Source organism: Chiroxiphia lanceolata, chromosome 6 (genome assembly GCF_009829145.1).
Source record: "Chiroxiphia lanceolata isolate bChiLan1 chromosome 6, bChiLan1.pri, whole genome shotgun sequence".
Taxonomy (NCBI): Eukaryota; Metazoa; Chordata; class Aves; order Passeriformes; family Pipridae; genus Chiroxiphia; species Chiroxiphia lanceolata.
Genome location: NC_045642.1, coordinates 48,515,502 through 48,530,415, shown reverse-complemented (window position 1 = coordinate 48,530,415; position 14,914 = coordinate 48,515,502). Strand labels below are relative to the sequence as shown.

Genomic DNA, 14,914 nt, shown 5'->3' with positions numbered 1-14,914 from the left:
ACCCCAGTGGGAGCTCTGGCAGAAATTCGGGCTGTTCCCGCGGCGCTGCGCCCGCCGGGACACGGGGCTTCCCCCCGACATGGGCTCACACCGCCCGTTCCGGCACCGTCAGCCCTGAGTCCATCGCAGGACCTGCCGCGGGAGCGCCACGGGCACCTGCTCCCGGTTCATTCCCAAGGTGCGCGCAACAGGCTACGCCGCTCTCTGTACTCAAAAGTTTTCCCTCTTAGTTCTTTGCGCTGCACTAAGGAGTGTACGAGGCGCGTTCGGAAGCGCCCCTGAGAACGCTGTTCTCGCCAGCTGAAGTACTGTTGAGGGGAATTTCGCGCTTTCTAAAGCGGTAACTTGAGACCCGCGCGGTCCCGCTCCCAGCGGAGGAGGGCAGGGTGCCGGGCGGCTCCCGGCAGGTACCGCCGCCCCCGGCGCGGCCTCGCGGGCGAGCCTCGCCACGGGACCCCACATCACCGCGGTTACAAGGGGGGAACGAGGCGCAGACCCGGCGGGTGCGGGGTCTGCCTCGACCCCTCCGGGGCGGGCAGAGGCCGCGAGCCGCTCTCGCTGCCGCGGGCGGAGAACGCCGCTCCCGGGGCCGCGACGGGCGGGGGACACCGGGACGGGCAGCGCGCCCCGGGCCCACACCGCGTCCCGCCCCCGCGGCCGCCCAGGGCCGCCGCCCATTGGCCGGAGCCGGCCCCCTCCGCCCCTCCCATTGGTGGCGGGCCGTGCCCGTCACGGCCGTGCCGCCGCCCGGGTGTAATTGCCGGGCCGAGGGCGCGCCTGCCACAGGTACCGCCGCGGCCGGAGCGGAGCCGAGGGAGCGGCTGCGGCGCCTTCGGAGCCGTCCCGCGGGAGCTCCGCGCCTCTGCTCCCGGCCCCGGGGCGTTCGCCGCGGGCGGCTCAGCCTCTTCGCCCCGCTCTCACGGCGCGGCTCGCTCCTGCCCGGAGGAGCCCCTCTTGCAGCCGCGGGGCGAGCTCGGCGGGGGCAGACCGGCCTGTTGCCGCTGGGAGGAGGCACCGCGGCGGCGGCGAGCGGCCCCGCGCGTCCCCCCGGCGCGGGGGCGGGGGAGCGATGAGCCGCGCATTGTTTGCCCTGTAGGCAGCGCCCGGCGGGCAGCGGGGCGGCGGGCCATGGGCTCCGCGCCTTTGTCTCCCGAGTGAGCCGGCCCCGCACCCGCAGCCTCCCGCCGCCGCCCCAGCTCCGGCGACATGGACGTGACCGTCTCCGAGCTCCTGGAGCTCTTCCTGCAGAGCCCCTTGGTGACCTGGGTGAGCAGAGCGGGGAGCGGGGGGTGCCGCCGGGGCAGCTCCGTCCTACCGGGGGGTGGCTGGGTCCGCCCGCCATCCCCCAACCCCGCTATGCTTCCTCCGGCAGGTGAAAACCTTCGGGGACCTGGGGAGCGGGGACCAGGACAACCTCGGCGTTTACATGGACCTGGTGGACGGCGTTGTCCTGAACAAAATCATGCTTCAAATGTGAGTGGGCTCGGGAGGGGAGGGCGCCCCGGCCTCTCTTCCCCGGGCGGCGGGGGCAGAGCCGCCCCTTCCGACGGGCGAGCGGGGTCCGGCCGGGAATCTTTCGCAGCCGGGCGGCGTGGGGCCAGAGCGACTTTCCTTTTGGTTGCTCCTTGAAATTAACAAAAACAAAGAGGGGGGGAAAAAAACCTAAACTAATCCAGTTCCAAAAAATATTCTTTAACTTTTTTCCTAGGGTTTTTTTGGGTTGTTCGTGTGAGTTTTGCTCTTTTTTTTTTTTTTTTTTTTAATCCTCGCTTTTTCCCCCCCAAACAGTTACATTTTCTCAGTTGTTCACACATGCAGAAATGGAAGGTGTGTGGCTGTACAAAGAAGGAAATGAAAGTACCATGTCATATAAAGCTTTACTGGGAAGATTCATCTGAACTTTGTCTGCTCTTGCGTAAACTTAGATACTAAATACATAATTTAGAAAAAAACTTTTCAACTTGATACTTCCTCACGCAGCACTGTAACGCCATGTGTTGAGGGGAACTTAGAAATTGGTTAAAAGATGAAGCGCTGAAAACACTGTAACGTCGAAGTGAATTGCTGTTAGGGCTTGTACTGTGTTTTTAACCACATCCTTTCCTGTTGCTGATCTGCTGCATGTAGATCCTAACTATGTTCTCTTCTCTCTGTATTTGCTTTTAAATATCCTGAAATATATCTGAGAGAGAATTTGTAGGGAGAAGTATTTGGCTTTCAGATGAGGAGACTTTGGAAATCACTCAGGTTTGGTACTGCACTCTTTTAAGTGATGGAAATCAACTGGAGCTCCACCAATGTTTTGCAGTGTTAGGCCAAGCATTTAAATGAACAATTCATATTAGAGTCTTTTAAATTGTTAAAAAATAACTTAGTCTCACTACCCATGCCTCACCCACTCAATCTGCCAGGTTTTGTTACCTTCTAGTACTTGTCTGCTCCATGTGAGAAGGTAATAAAGTTTACTTTTGGTTTGATGTTACCAACAGTGAAAAAATGGAACTGGAACTGAATCCAGATCAGCCAGTCCACATGGAGATAACAAACTAGCTGTGTAAAACATTTGCTGAGTTGGAAACCTGTTGTAAAGAGAAGGCATAATCTCCGGCATTTCTTCAGGAAAAGTGACACTTTAAAAAGATAACTTCTTGCAAATTAGAGCCTTGAGTATGAATGTTTAGATCCAGGCTCATAGCTTTCCAAGTTATGGGAAATTAAATTTCGAATTATGATCACTTTGTTTGGCACAGAGATGACCAACTACACTATCAAGGAATAGAAGTTGAGTGTGCTGCAGGTTTAACTAAACTAAACTGTTGTCTAATAAATTTATCTGATTACATGTGCAACAATGTTGTTATTTCAAAACAAGAAAAATTAACTCAGTCGCTCTTGAATTTATGAAGTTACATGGCTTTTGAGTGACTGTGGCATTCTTATGAGAAATACACTTTAGAAGAGCTTTGTCAAGTGGTGTGGGCAAACTTCAGTATTTTGTAATTGGCCATTGAAATGTGTCTAAAGAGATACAGAGTCGTTAAAGTCTAAGGAGCAACTGAACAATGCTCTGGGGACAAGGAGTGAATGATAAGATCTCATGGAAACGAGGAAGATAAGCATATAAGCTGGCTGAGTGCAGTGACACTAGCTGGCATTTGGTCTGATCTCATGCATATTATGAGAAATGCCCTGGCACATTTACTTGTTTTAAGCAGTCAGGTAAATAAGTTGGTAGGGTTTTGATTTATTTTTGTCTCGTGGTTGGTTTTTTTTCCCTAAAAACCATCTCTGCCAGTAGCGTCTCAGAAAGTGAAGTGTGGGAAGCACAAGCAGTGTGGAAAAGGAAACTGTCCCATTATACACAATCGGGCCTTTTTCCCCCATTTTTTGGCAGCTTTGGCAGTGCTTCTAGTGGTGTTTAAGGAGTTTGAAACCAGAAGCTTTGTACTGAGAGCCCAGTACTGTTTAATTTAGGAAGGATTGTAAACTTATTTAGGTATCTCTACTCAGAAAGGTGCTCAGGAGAGGTGGTAACTGACTTTTCCCTGATTTCACCTTTAGAAATTGCAGCGTAATTACTGCTTGCCTGTAAGTCAGGAAAGCCTTGCAAGTCGTGTTTCTGCCCCACAGAGCTTTCAGAATAAAAAAATTAATGTGTTCTTAGAAATGCTTGCTCATGAGGTTTTTTTAAGTCCTAGTCCTGAAGATGGCTTTCAGTGCTTGGCTGGAGATTTCTTCCTGCTGAAATTGTATTAATGAGGGCCTTTGATAAATATGCTAGAATTTGATATGCCGTGCCATGATAGTGTTGATTGCTTGAAAGCACAGATGCAGGCATGCACAACATTTAGATAGCAGGGGGTAGCAGGCTGTAAAAGTGGGTCTCCTGATGTGGATAGCTGTTTTATCACTTGTGTGTTATTTAATTTTTAATTTTTTTAACCAGCTTGCTTGATTACTGGAACAGAAATCACAGGGGCACATGCATTTAAACACCAGGTGTGATGTGGTACTTTGCTGCAAGTCAGCATGTTTCTTTGAAGATTTTGAAAACCAGATTCTTGGGAAATTCGCTACTAAAAATACAACGTTTTTGTTCTGCAGCTAAGCAGATTTTAAGTTTAATTCAGGGCAAAAAAAGACAGGTGGATCTGTGAAGAAATCCAGATATACCTGTTGAGTGGAGATTGCTGAGTAAAAGTAAGGCTTTAGCTGTTTGAGGTGTGGGTGGGCTGTAGGAGTTCAGTCAGCCTCTAATTTCTGTTGTAATAGTTTGGATTTTCCCCAAGCTCTGTCTGGCAACTTTGGGTGGAGAAGATCCCAGCTGCTTAAAGTTACAGTCAATGTATTTTAAGCAGTGGATTTGTTTCAGCAGCTGGGTCACTAGAGAGATGAGTGACATCTATCACTTTTCCTGCCTGCCAGGTCCCTGCTGGCTCTGTGAGAGGAGGTGAAAATAGGGCTGTGTCTTTGCTTCATGCTCTTCAGAAATGAACTGCCCCTAGGAATGCCAGCCCTGAATAAAATGCAGTTTGCTCAGGAGTGCCAAATGTAGCCATAGCGCAAGGGGAAGGGAACCTGGCCTGGGTTTAGGCAGATTGTGGTCAGTAGGTAACCAGCTGTTGGGCTTTGCTGGTGATCCCTTTGCTTCCTGGTGACCTCTAAAGAAAGCAAGAATATTTTTAAGAGAATTGAGGATTGCTTGGTTCCCAGTAGGGGTGCCTAGCTGTTCAGTGAGTTAACTTCAATAGCAAGAGCCAGCAGCGTTTGGTTTCCACACTTAAGATTTTAAAACAAGATACATGGTTTTTCAAGTCATTTTGCTGTAAATGAGTGGTTTCCTTTTCCTGTGTCCTGTTCAAGTGTATACCCCAACCTGATCATTCATGAAGGACAAGTTGATTTTTGCAGACCTGCAGTACTGGCTGAATACTCTGCATGTAAAAATGTTTGTTAGTCTTCAAAGTGGAACTGCTGTGTTTCAAGCTTCCGGGTTGCTGGTACCAGGTTAATGAGCTTCTCTGCAGACTTTCTTTAGAGAACTTTTTTCAGATGTCTGTGTGTCACTTCCTGGTATGAAATTAGCACGTGGCGACACTGCATAGACTGCCTTCAGTGCTACAGTTGCAGCTGTGGCATAATACCTACAAGCATAAGCAAATATTTGCCCCATTTACTTTCCAAATAAAACTTTCTGTAAGAAATCGTGGGGGTTTACACATGCAGGCACATAAGTGTTTTCACATTGGCTTGTTCTAATTCTTTTAATTGATAGTAAACCCTGCTTTTCTGTCAAAACATTTAGCAAACAGGAATGTGTGTTAGGAATACAGCTGATAAAACTATTTGTGTTGAAGCCCCATTATAAAAGTGCACAATAATAGGTTTTTCCATTTCAATTGTGGCTGTCATGGTTTGTGGAGCTGTTGATCTGTCTTCTTTAATTTAGACCATGTGACAGGAACACAAGTGCCCGCTTCTTGTGGTTTGTAGCAAGTGGCATGAATACCAGAAGGCTAGAGATGTGCGTCTGTTTAAATTAAAATCTTATTTAGAGGTACATTTTTCTACCATTTTCTAGGCAATTTAGAAACCCTGCCGGCCTTGGTGGCATTATCTCACTTGATGACAGAGGAAAAAGGTGGATGATAGGAGAGTCAGACTGGTCCAGGACTGGTGTATATTTGGTTAGCACAAAGTGCCACAGGAGACTGGGCATGCCTGTTCCTTCTGGTGTCTCAGAACCCTTGGACCAGACTTGTGGCCTTCCCCCTTGCTTGTCAAAATGACTTGTCAGAAGTGGTAGGAATGGGATTGTCATTTTGAATTTTAAAATTTAAATTATTTTGTTTTCGTTACTTTTATTAATTGGTGACTTAAGGGGTTGCATCTTCATGCACTTGTGCTGCTGGCTCCATGTGTGCTGAACTTGTCACTTACCTCTGTTTCCTGACTGTTACTTTCCTCTCTGCTTCTGTGAGAGTCATCAATGTGTACAAACTGGAGGACTTCTTTAAAATGTTTGGGTATATAGTGAGGTTTGAGACTTTCTGTACACTTGGCTTGGGTGGTTTTTAACTGGTTTGTGGAGTACCTCCTGTAGTCACACCTCAGCCATGCTGTCTCAGTCTTATTTAGGTAACTGTTTTGATCTGAGGAGTAGGTGGTTTTCAAAAAAGAGAAATTTAGTTTTCAGTATATTTGTAAGGGAAAGACCAAACATCAAAGGACTGAAAAGGCATCTGAGGTTGTGTTCAGGGTTTTTTCAGGTACGTCCAGACAGGAATTTGTTTGAGTTACCTGGTTAGTGTTGCAAAATAATATTTTTCATTTTCAGTGTGATTGTTGGAAAGAGTTTCTTTGTATAAAATTCTTCATAAACAAGTTTCACCAACCAGGCAGGTGCTATAATGTGCAGAGTGTGGTACCAGCAGTTCTGTTTTCTTTAGGATAGACATGTCTTTAAGCACAGAATTTGCTTCTTACTGTGTAATTTTACTTGGTTGCTTTTTTTCCTTGAGGACTGTGCTTCCCCTTCCTGCATTTCTCTGCTGCAGATCAGGCTGTTCCAGTTGTAGTGTTTGGAGTACCTCGATCTAGCTAGCTTTTTAGCCTTTTTCTTTCACTTCTCCTGAGGTGAGTAAGTGTGTTTGGCTGTGGGTTTTCAGGGAGCTCGCTCCTTCCCTGAGTGCAGCTCACCTCAGGATGTTGCCCTATCCCCCTGTGGAAAGGCCTGCCTGCCCTGGGCTGCTCTCTGCTCCCTCTGCAGGAAGGCAGCAGGTGGGTCTGGGGCTGCTCCCACACCAGGTGAGTGGCTTGCTGGCTCCCTTGGCTCCTCCGTCTCACCCCTTCCAAATCCCGCACTGGGTGAGTGTCCTGGGGGAGGCAACATCAGCGGGAGGGATCCAGCTGACCTCAGTGGATTCATTCAAGGCAGGAGGTGTGATGGGGAAAATGTTTGAAAAATGCAACAAAATATATTCTTTCTGAGTAAACACGTGCGTCAAACCTTTGGAAAGAATGAATATGTATGTTTTGGAGGGTGAGAGTGGAATCTTCCCAGTCCTTCCAAGAATGACTTTCCGTTGTTGGAAGTTCTTGTCTGTGGAACAAAAGCAGCTGTAGTCAGTATTTGAGCTTACTTCATCCAGGATTAAGAAAAAAATATGGTAACAAATGAAGAAGAGATGGAGTATTGCTTATTGGGAAGAAATTGTTTAGTTTTCCCTGTGGAAGACAATAAGCCCTGTGGTAGTTTGAAGTGTAGGCTGTGCTGGCCTTTCATGTCTTGTGCAGAGGATGCTTTCTGAAGTGAGCTGAGGTGATGTGTGAAGCTGTTACACAATATCTTCAAGAAACATAACCATTGGTTTTTTAAGTTACATTCTATTTTCAGGAAAGCTTTTAACTTTGTGGTGAAGAGGAGGTGGCAGGAGTGCCAGAGTGACACTGTGTGCTGTGGCTTGGCTGCAGGTTAAGAAGACCCTGAGGTCAGCGGCATTAAGGGCTCTTGGGGCAGTCAATTACCCTTAACGAAGATGATAGGATAAAAGCTCTGGAGTTGCTTCTGAGAGCCTGGTTCTGCCACTGCTTATGTTCTTGTAACACTCTCTCCTCTGTGCAAAGATGTACAGGTCTTGTCTGGGAAGGAGGAATTATTCTGTGTGTTAACCTCATCTAAGTCCTGCAGTTCCACGGCCTACAGCTGTTAAAGAAATAGCCTCTTCCTTGCTGTGGTCAGTGGGTGTATTTTGTGGATTTTTGACCCATTTTGTGCCATTCTAGAAAGTGTTGTGGAGTAGTGCTCTGCTGTAGAGTCAAAGCTTTTGCTTCTGGCTGTAGACTTGGGATGCTGCCAGAGTGTGGCATGGCAGCGTGCTGCCTACACGAGCTTTCATGTGGAAACTGCGAAGAACTGAGAACTGCAGGCTGACCCTTCTGTTTGGCCAGTTTCTCTTTATTGAATGTTTCTTCTCTTTTGACTTCCCAGTTTGTTGTCATGATTTTGCCTAAAAAGGTAACTGTGTCCAGCTTCCTTCAGGGTCCAGCATCTGCTCAGAGTACTGAAGGCAATTGAGCTCAAGCCCAGGTGGCATTTATGATTCTCCCAACTTGGGGTGTTGCTGAGGACTCATACTGTCAAACTGTTGTGGGTATGGCTTCTGCACTGCTGCATCTGAGCATCAGTAAAATAGAATACTTATTACAGATTTTACTTTAAAAGCTTGTTGCAGTTGTCTCTTTTTGTTTTTTTCTTTCATAATTTATTACAGTGCCAATCAGTATACAAAATGCTTTGCTTCTGTGAAGACTGTGTAGTGTCTTTCTAGTTAATGCCTGTAGCAGTATTGGTCTTCTGTACTTCAGATGGCTTGAATCCTGGTACATGTGTCTTGAATCCTGGTACATGTGTCTTGAATCCTGGTACATGTGTCTTGAATCCTGGTACATGTGTCTAACGTTATCTTTTCTCCAGAATATCTGTGTATTTTTTCATACTTATAGCACTGCTTTCACTCAAAAGGTGCTCTGGAATAGTTGTGCCTTTGGAAAAAAAAAAAAAAAAGCTCTTCGACATACTTATGTAAACGTTGGCAGATATATTTTAAAAAATAAATATTGGATCAGTTCCTCTTTTATTTCCTTGTCAACGCCCGACTTCAGTATTTGGCCCTGGAAGAGCTGTGAATGGCTTAATTAACAACCAGAGCAGAGCTCTGGGAGGCAGGTGTTTGGATTGTGTAGGAGTCTGCTGATAAGAGTCATTATTAGAGGGGAAACACAAAGCTTTGATCTATGCTATTGGCAGATAAAGATTTTCAGGTTCTTTTTTTGTAACATGTTAGGGTGTACATAGAGTATCTGAAAGTATATATTCATGTTAAAATATTTGCAGCTTTTTCCCTGTGTCTTATTTTTTATTTTAGAAATAAAATTGCTTCAGGTACAATTTTGTTTTATTTCCTTAAAACACAGCTTGTATATGAGAGATCTAGTTAGATGATATGGGTGTAAGAAGTGCAGTATTCTTTTTTTGCCCTTCAGTTTATAATACATTTGTTTTTTGCAGTTTCCACAGTGATCATTGATCAAGTGTTGATACCCTCCTCTTGTCATAAAACTCCAAAGCCAAGGAAGGCATGGTAGTATTTCCCAGGCTTCCTTTATTTGAATAAGGAAAACCCCTTATTATCAGAGACTGTGCATGCTAGGTCAAAGCAAACTAGATATGCTCTTTTTTGGGGGAAATATAGGTAAGGAGGAAAGCTACCCTGAAGTGATGTGTGGTTTAAAGAAGGGTACTTTGTGACATGGAGCTTTATCTCCAATTTATACATAGGTGCCAAGATAATGAACTTATTCTATCGTTAATTGATGTTTATGTACCCTGTAATTTATGTTGGGGTATTTAATGCATCAACTTTTATGGGGTTTCCTGTTGGTGTGTTATTAAGTCTTAACACTAGGTAAACCAGTAATATTTTATTTTCTCTTTCCTCTTTCATAGAGATCCTCGGCCAACCAACCAACGCGTCAACAAGCACGTAAATAATGACATCTATCTTCGGGTTCAAAACCTGACTATCTTAGTCAGAAACATTAAGACTTACTATCAGGTGAGATTTCTGCTCTCTGCTTATTGAGCTGTGGTGATTGCTATACTGTTTTAGCCAGTGCAGTGGCCCAGGGCTCAAAGAAGCTTGCTGTAGGAAATGGAGAGGAAATTGTGTAAAAGTACTGTCAGCCATACTTCTGGAAATGACAATACAGTTATTTGTTCTATCTATTCCTCATGGCCAGAGGCTGCTTCCCTGCCTTCTCTTTTTTGAAGAACAAGTTGTGCTTGGGTTTGGAGGTGCATGTAGTAAAAAGGCTCTTCTGTGGTAAGATTGTGGGTTGTGTATGTGAAGGGGTTTGGTGAAATTGAAATAGTGTTTCCAAGTACAAAACTTGTTTAAAATAAGTAACCTTCTTTTAAAGGGGCTGCTAGAAAATAAAATACTGATGAAGAGATGTTTTTAACACTAGAATATAAACCTTAAATTGAAAGGAAAAATAAATCTGCTTAGCTTGAAGGTAGACCTCTTACATTCTGTACATATTCTTTGTGTTAAAGCCATTGTTTATTCAGAACTTCTTGAAGTGAGTGCAGGAATGACTACAGACTCACAGATAGTGCACTTGTTAGGTGACATCCTTGAACTGACTGTAAGTGTTCCTTTACTGTAACAGTGCTCCTCTGAAACCAGGGTGGTGACAGCTGAGCATTTTTTCAGACTTACATCCATGTTGGCTGTTGCTGGAAAGCTGTAGCAGTGAATTCAGTTACTCTAAATAGAATTTCTGTATACACACAATTGGGTATATTTAGACTCCTTAGTGAGGAGGTAGCTATTCTGCTGTTTCCTTCCACACATCTTTTGCTAGATTTGAGTGCTGTACAGTCTAAACCAGGCTGAAAACTCTGAGGACTGTTAAAATGCTTCTCTGCATATGTGTCTCGATCATATAATGAACAAGCCAGCAATACTCTAGGAGTGGATGTCAGTGTACTTGGAAAACTTTGGGTTTTGTATGTATAGAAGAGCCTGTGTATTTGTTTTGTCTTCAAAATACAGAAGAGATGTAGTGTAGTGCCTTCTGATGCCATTCTCTTCCTGAGCTTGCCTACTGCTATTCTGTGTTACTGCCACAACTCTGCTCCTGGACCTGCTTAAGGAAGCCTGAAAGAGAGACTTGTGTAAAATGACAAAGTCTGATGGGGTGTATGACTCACCTGTTCAAGTTTCAGCAGCCTGCTAGAAAAATGAAGTGTGTAACTCAGGTTTGAGTTGGTGTAGGAGGGTATCATGTATTTCTGAAGACAGCTGACCTGTGTGTCTGTTGTTGAGAACTGTAGATGTGGATCCAATGTGATATAATTTCTGAGACTTGTGATTTCTAAGGGGAAATTCCATTAGATCATAACTAGAGGATGAAGTTTGGTGGTGGGGTTGTTGTTTGCTTGTTTGTTGTTTGCTTGTTTGTTGTTTGCTTGTTTGTTGTTTGCTTGTTTGTTGTTTGCTTGTTTGTTGTTTGCTTGTTTGTTGTTTGCTTGTTTGTTGTTTGCTTGTTTGTTGTTTGCTTGTTTGTTGTTTGCTTGTTTGTTGTTTGCTTGTTTGTTGTTTGCTTGTTTGTTGTTTGCTTGTTTGTTGTTTGCTTGTTTGTTGTTTGCTTGTTTGTTGTTTGCTTGTTTGTTGTTTGCTTGTTTGTTGTTTGCTTGTTTGTTGTTTGCTTGTTTGTTGTTTGCTTGTTTGTTGTTTGCTTGTTTGTTGTTTGCTTGTTTGTTGTTTGCTTGTTTGTTGTTTGCTTGTTTGTTGTTTGCTTGTTTGTTGTTTGCTTGTTTGTTGTTTGCTTGTTTGTTGTTTGCTTGTTTGTTGTTTGCTTGTTTGTTGTTTGCTTGTTTGTTGTTTGCTTGTTTGTTGTTTGCTTGTTTGTTGTTTGCTTGTTTGTTGTTTGCTTGTTTGTTGTTTGCTTGTTTGTTGTTTGCTTGTTTGTTGTTTGCTTGTTTGTTGTTTGCTTGTTTGTTGTTTGCTTGTTTGTTGTTTGCTTGTTTGTTGTTTGCTTGTTGGTTTTTAATTGTTTTTATTGTTTGGTTTTTAATTGTTTGTGTTTGCTTTTTATTGTTTGCTTTTTATTGTTTGCTTTTTATTGTTTGCTTTTTATTGTTTGCTTTTTATTGTTTGCTTTTTATTGTTTGCTTTTTATTGTTTGCTTTTTATTGTTTTTATTGTTTGGGTTTTTATTGTTTGGTTTTTTATTGTTTGGTTTTTATTGTTTGGTTTTTAATTGTTTTTATTGTTTTTAATTTTTTATTCTTTGATTTTTTTATTGTTTGTTTTTATTGTTGTTTTAATTGTTTGCTTTTTTATTGTTTGCTTTTTATTGTTTTTGTTTGTTTATTGTTTGTTTTTAATCCGTTTTATTGTTTCATTTTTAATTGTTTGTGTTTTGTTTTTATTGTTTGGTTTTTATTGTTTGTTTTTGTTTGTTTTTGTTTGTTTTTTATTGTTTGTTTTTTATTGTTTGTTTTTTATTGTTTGTTTTTATTGTTTGTTTTTATTGTTTGTTTTTATTGTTTGTTTTTATTGTTTGTTTTTATTGTTTGCTTTTTATTGTTTGTTTTTTATTGTTTGCTTTTTTGTTTGTTTTTTATTGTTTGCTTTTTTGTTTGTTTTTATTGTTTGCTTTTTTGTTTGTTTTTTATTGTTTGCCTTTTTGTTTGTTTTTATTGTTTGCTTTTTTGTTTGTTTTTGTTGTTTGCTTTTTTGTTGTTTGCTTTTTTGTTGTTTGCTTTTTTGTTGTTTGCTTTTTTGTTGTTTGCTTTTTTGTTGTTTGCTTTTTTGTTGTTTGCTTTTTTGTTGTTTGCTTTTTTGTTGTTTGCTTTTTTGTTGTTTGCTTTTTTGTTGTTTTTGTTTGTTTATTGTTTGTTTTTAATTGTTTTTGTTTGTTTATTGTTTGTTTTTAAATTGTTTTTATTGTTTGGCTTTTAATTGTTTGTTTTTTATTGTTTGTTTTTTAATTGTTTTTATTGGTTTTATTTTTTATTGTTTGATTTTTTATTGTTTGTTTTTATTGGTGTTTTAATTGTTTGCTTTTTATTGTTTGCTTTTTATTGTTTTTGTTTGTTTATTATTTGTTTTTAATTCTTTTTATTGTTTGGTTTTATTGTTTGGTTTTATTGTTTGGTTTTATTGTTTGGTTTTATTGTTTGGTTTTGTTTGTTTTTATTGTTTGTTGTTTGTTTTTTATTGTTTGGTTTTATTTTTATTGTTTGGTTTTTATTGTTTGGTTTTTATTGTTTGGGTTTTATTGTTTGGGTTTTATTGTTTGGGTTTTATTGTTTGGGTTTTATTGTTTGGGTTTTATTGTTTGGGTTTTATTGTTTGGGTTTTATTGTTTTTATTTGTTTTTTAATTGTTTTTATTGTTTTTAATTTTTTATTGTTTGATTTTTTATTGTTTGTTTTTATTGGTGTTTTTATTGTTTGCTTTTTTATTGTTTGCTTTTTTATTGTTTGCTTTTTTATTGTTTGCTTTTTTATTGTTTGCTTTTTTATTGTTTGCTTTTTATTGTTTTTGTTTGTTTATTGTTTTTAATTGTTTTTGTTTGTTTATTGTTTGTTTTTAATTGTTTTTATTGTTTGGCTTTTAATTGTTTGGGTTGTTTTTTGTTGTTTGCTTTTTATTGTTTTTGTTTGTTTATTGTTTGTTTTTAATTGTTTTTGTTTGTTTATTGTTTGTTTTTAATTGTTTTTATTGTTTGGCTTTTAATTGTTTGGGTTGTTTTTTGTTGTTTGCTTTTTTGTTTGTGTTTGCTTTTTTGTTTGTGTTTGCTTTTTTGTTTGGTTGGTTTTTGTTTGTTTTATTTGGATTTTTTATTGGTTTTTGGTTTTTTTTCTGTATTTTTTTGTTTGTGTTTTTGGTTTTTTGTTTCATTTTTGTTTGGTTTTTTGGTTTGTTTTCTTTGTTTGGTTTTTTTTGTTTGGTTTGGGTTTTTTAAATTTTTTTTGTTTGTGTTTTTGTTTTATGGTTGGGTTTTTTTTGGTTGGTTGGTTTTTTTTGGTTGGTTGTTTGGTTTTTTGTTTGTTTTTTTGTTTGTTTTTTTGTTTGGTTTTTTGTTTGTTTTTTTGTTTGTTTTTTTGTTTGTTTTTTTGTTTGGTTTTTTGTTTGGTTTTTTGTTTGGTTTTTTGTTTGGTTTTTTGTTTGGTTTTTTGTTTGGTTTTTTGTTTGTTTTTTTGTTTGGTTTTTTTTTTGTTTTTTGTTTGGTTTTTTGTTTGGTTTTTTGTTTGGTTTTTTTGGGGGTTTTTTTGGTTGGTTTTTTTATTTGGGTTTTTTTTGATTTAGTTTTTTTATTTTTTTTGTTTGTGTTTCTGTTTGTTTTATGTTTGTGGTTTTTGTTTGGTTGGTTTGGTTTTTGTTTGGGGTTTTTTTGGTTGGTTTTTTTATTTGAGTTTTTAATTTGGTTTTTTTTTAATTTAGTTTTTTCTTTTTTTTTTTGTTTGTGGTTTTTGGGGTTTTTGTTTGGTTTTTTGTTGGTTTGGTTTGGTTTTTTGTTGGTTTGGTTTGGTTTTTTGTTGGTTTGGTTTGGGTTTTTGTTTGGTTTGGTTTTTTGTTTGGTTTGGGTTTTGGTTTGGTTTGGGTTTTTGTTTGGTTTTTTGTTTGGTTTGGGTTTTGGTTTGGTTTTTTGTTTGGTTTGGGTTTTTGTTTGGTTTGGGTTTTTGTTTGGTTTGGGTTTTTGTTTGGTTTGGGTTTTTGTTCGGTTGGTTGGTTAGTTGGTTTTTTTTTTGTTGGGTAGTTTCTTTGTTACTCAGTAAATAGTCTATATGAAGTCTACAAGAAAGAAGGATAGGAGTAGTCTTTTTCCCTTTCTCCTCAGCCCCACAAGATTTACAGTCTAGGAGTCTGGTTCTTCAGGTGTTGAAACTCTTTCTCACTCATGTGCTTCTTTTGTCTTGAAGCTGATGCTTTGACCTCTTCAGAGTACTTGAAGAGAGATGAGAGTCAGGAAAAAAGAAAAGGGACTCAGAGTCGTGTTATGTTGCTTGTTGACCTGGCTGTTGAGCTGTGTAGTCATAATCCAATAAAGCCAGCAACAACAAAAATAGGTTAAGACACAGAGTTTTCAATGACAAACAGTAGTTGAGGCTTGCAGTAGCAGACCTCAATAATTTCTGAGTCCAGAAATTATCTACTGAATCCTGCCTGAGAACTGTGTATACTGTATGTAAACAAAGCAGTCATGAGAGTTTATCCTTCTTTGCATTTAGTCCTGAAAATGTAATTACAACAAAGTTTAAAATGAAATAACTTCATTGATAACACTGTATAAGAAACTTATTTGTCCTTGCCACAGTCATGTCTTCATCCATATC

General features: G+C 40.4%; 1 protein-coding gene across 3 annotated transcripts in view; it reads left to right on the top strand.

Annotated features, from left to right (window-relative positions):
* The first annotated feature begins 849 nt into the window (after positions 1-849).
* Positions 850-14,914, top strand: part of CCDC88C (coiled-coil domain containing 88C) — a 103,509-nt gene continuing 89,444 nt past the window's right edge. For all 3 annotated transcript variants that reach the window (XM_032690733.1, XM_032690732.1, XM_032690731.1), the window contains exons 1-3: positions 850-1,266; positions 1,373-1,473; positions 9,509-9,617. In XM_032690733.1, coding sequence (XP_032546624.1) covers positions 1,207-1,266; positions 1,373-1,473; positions 9,509-9,617 — 270 coding nt within the window. In that variant the 5' untranslated portion in view covers positions 850-1,206. The remainder of the gene's footprint in view (positions 1,267-1,372; positions 1,474-9,508; positions 9,618-14,914) is intronic.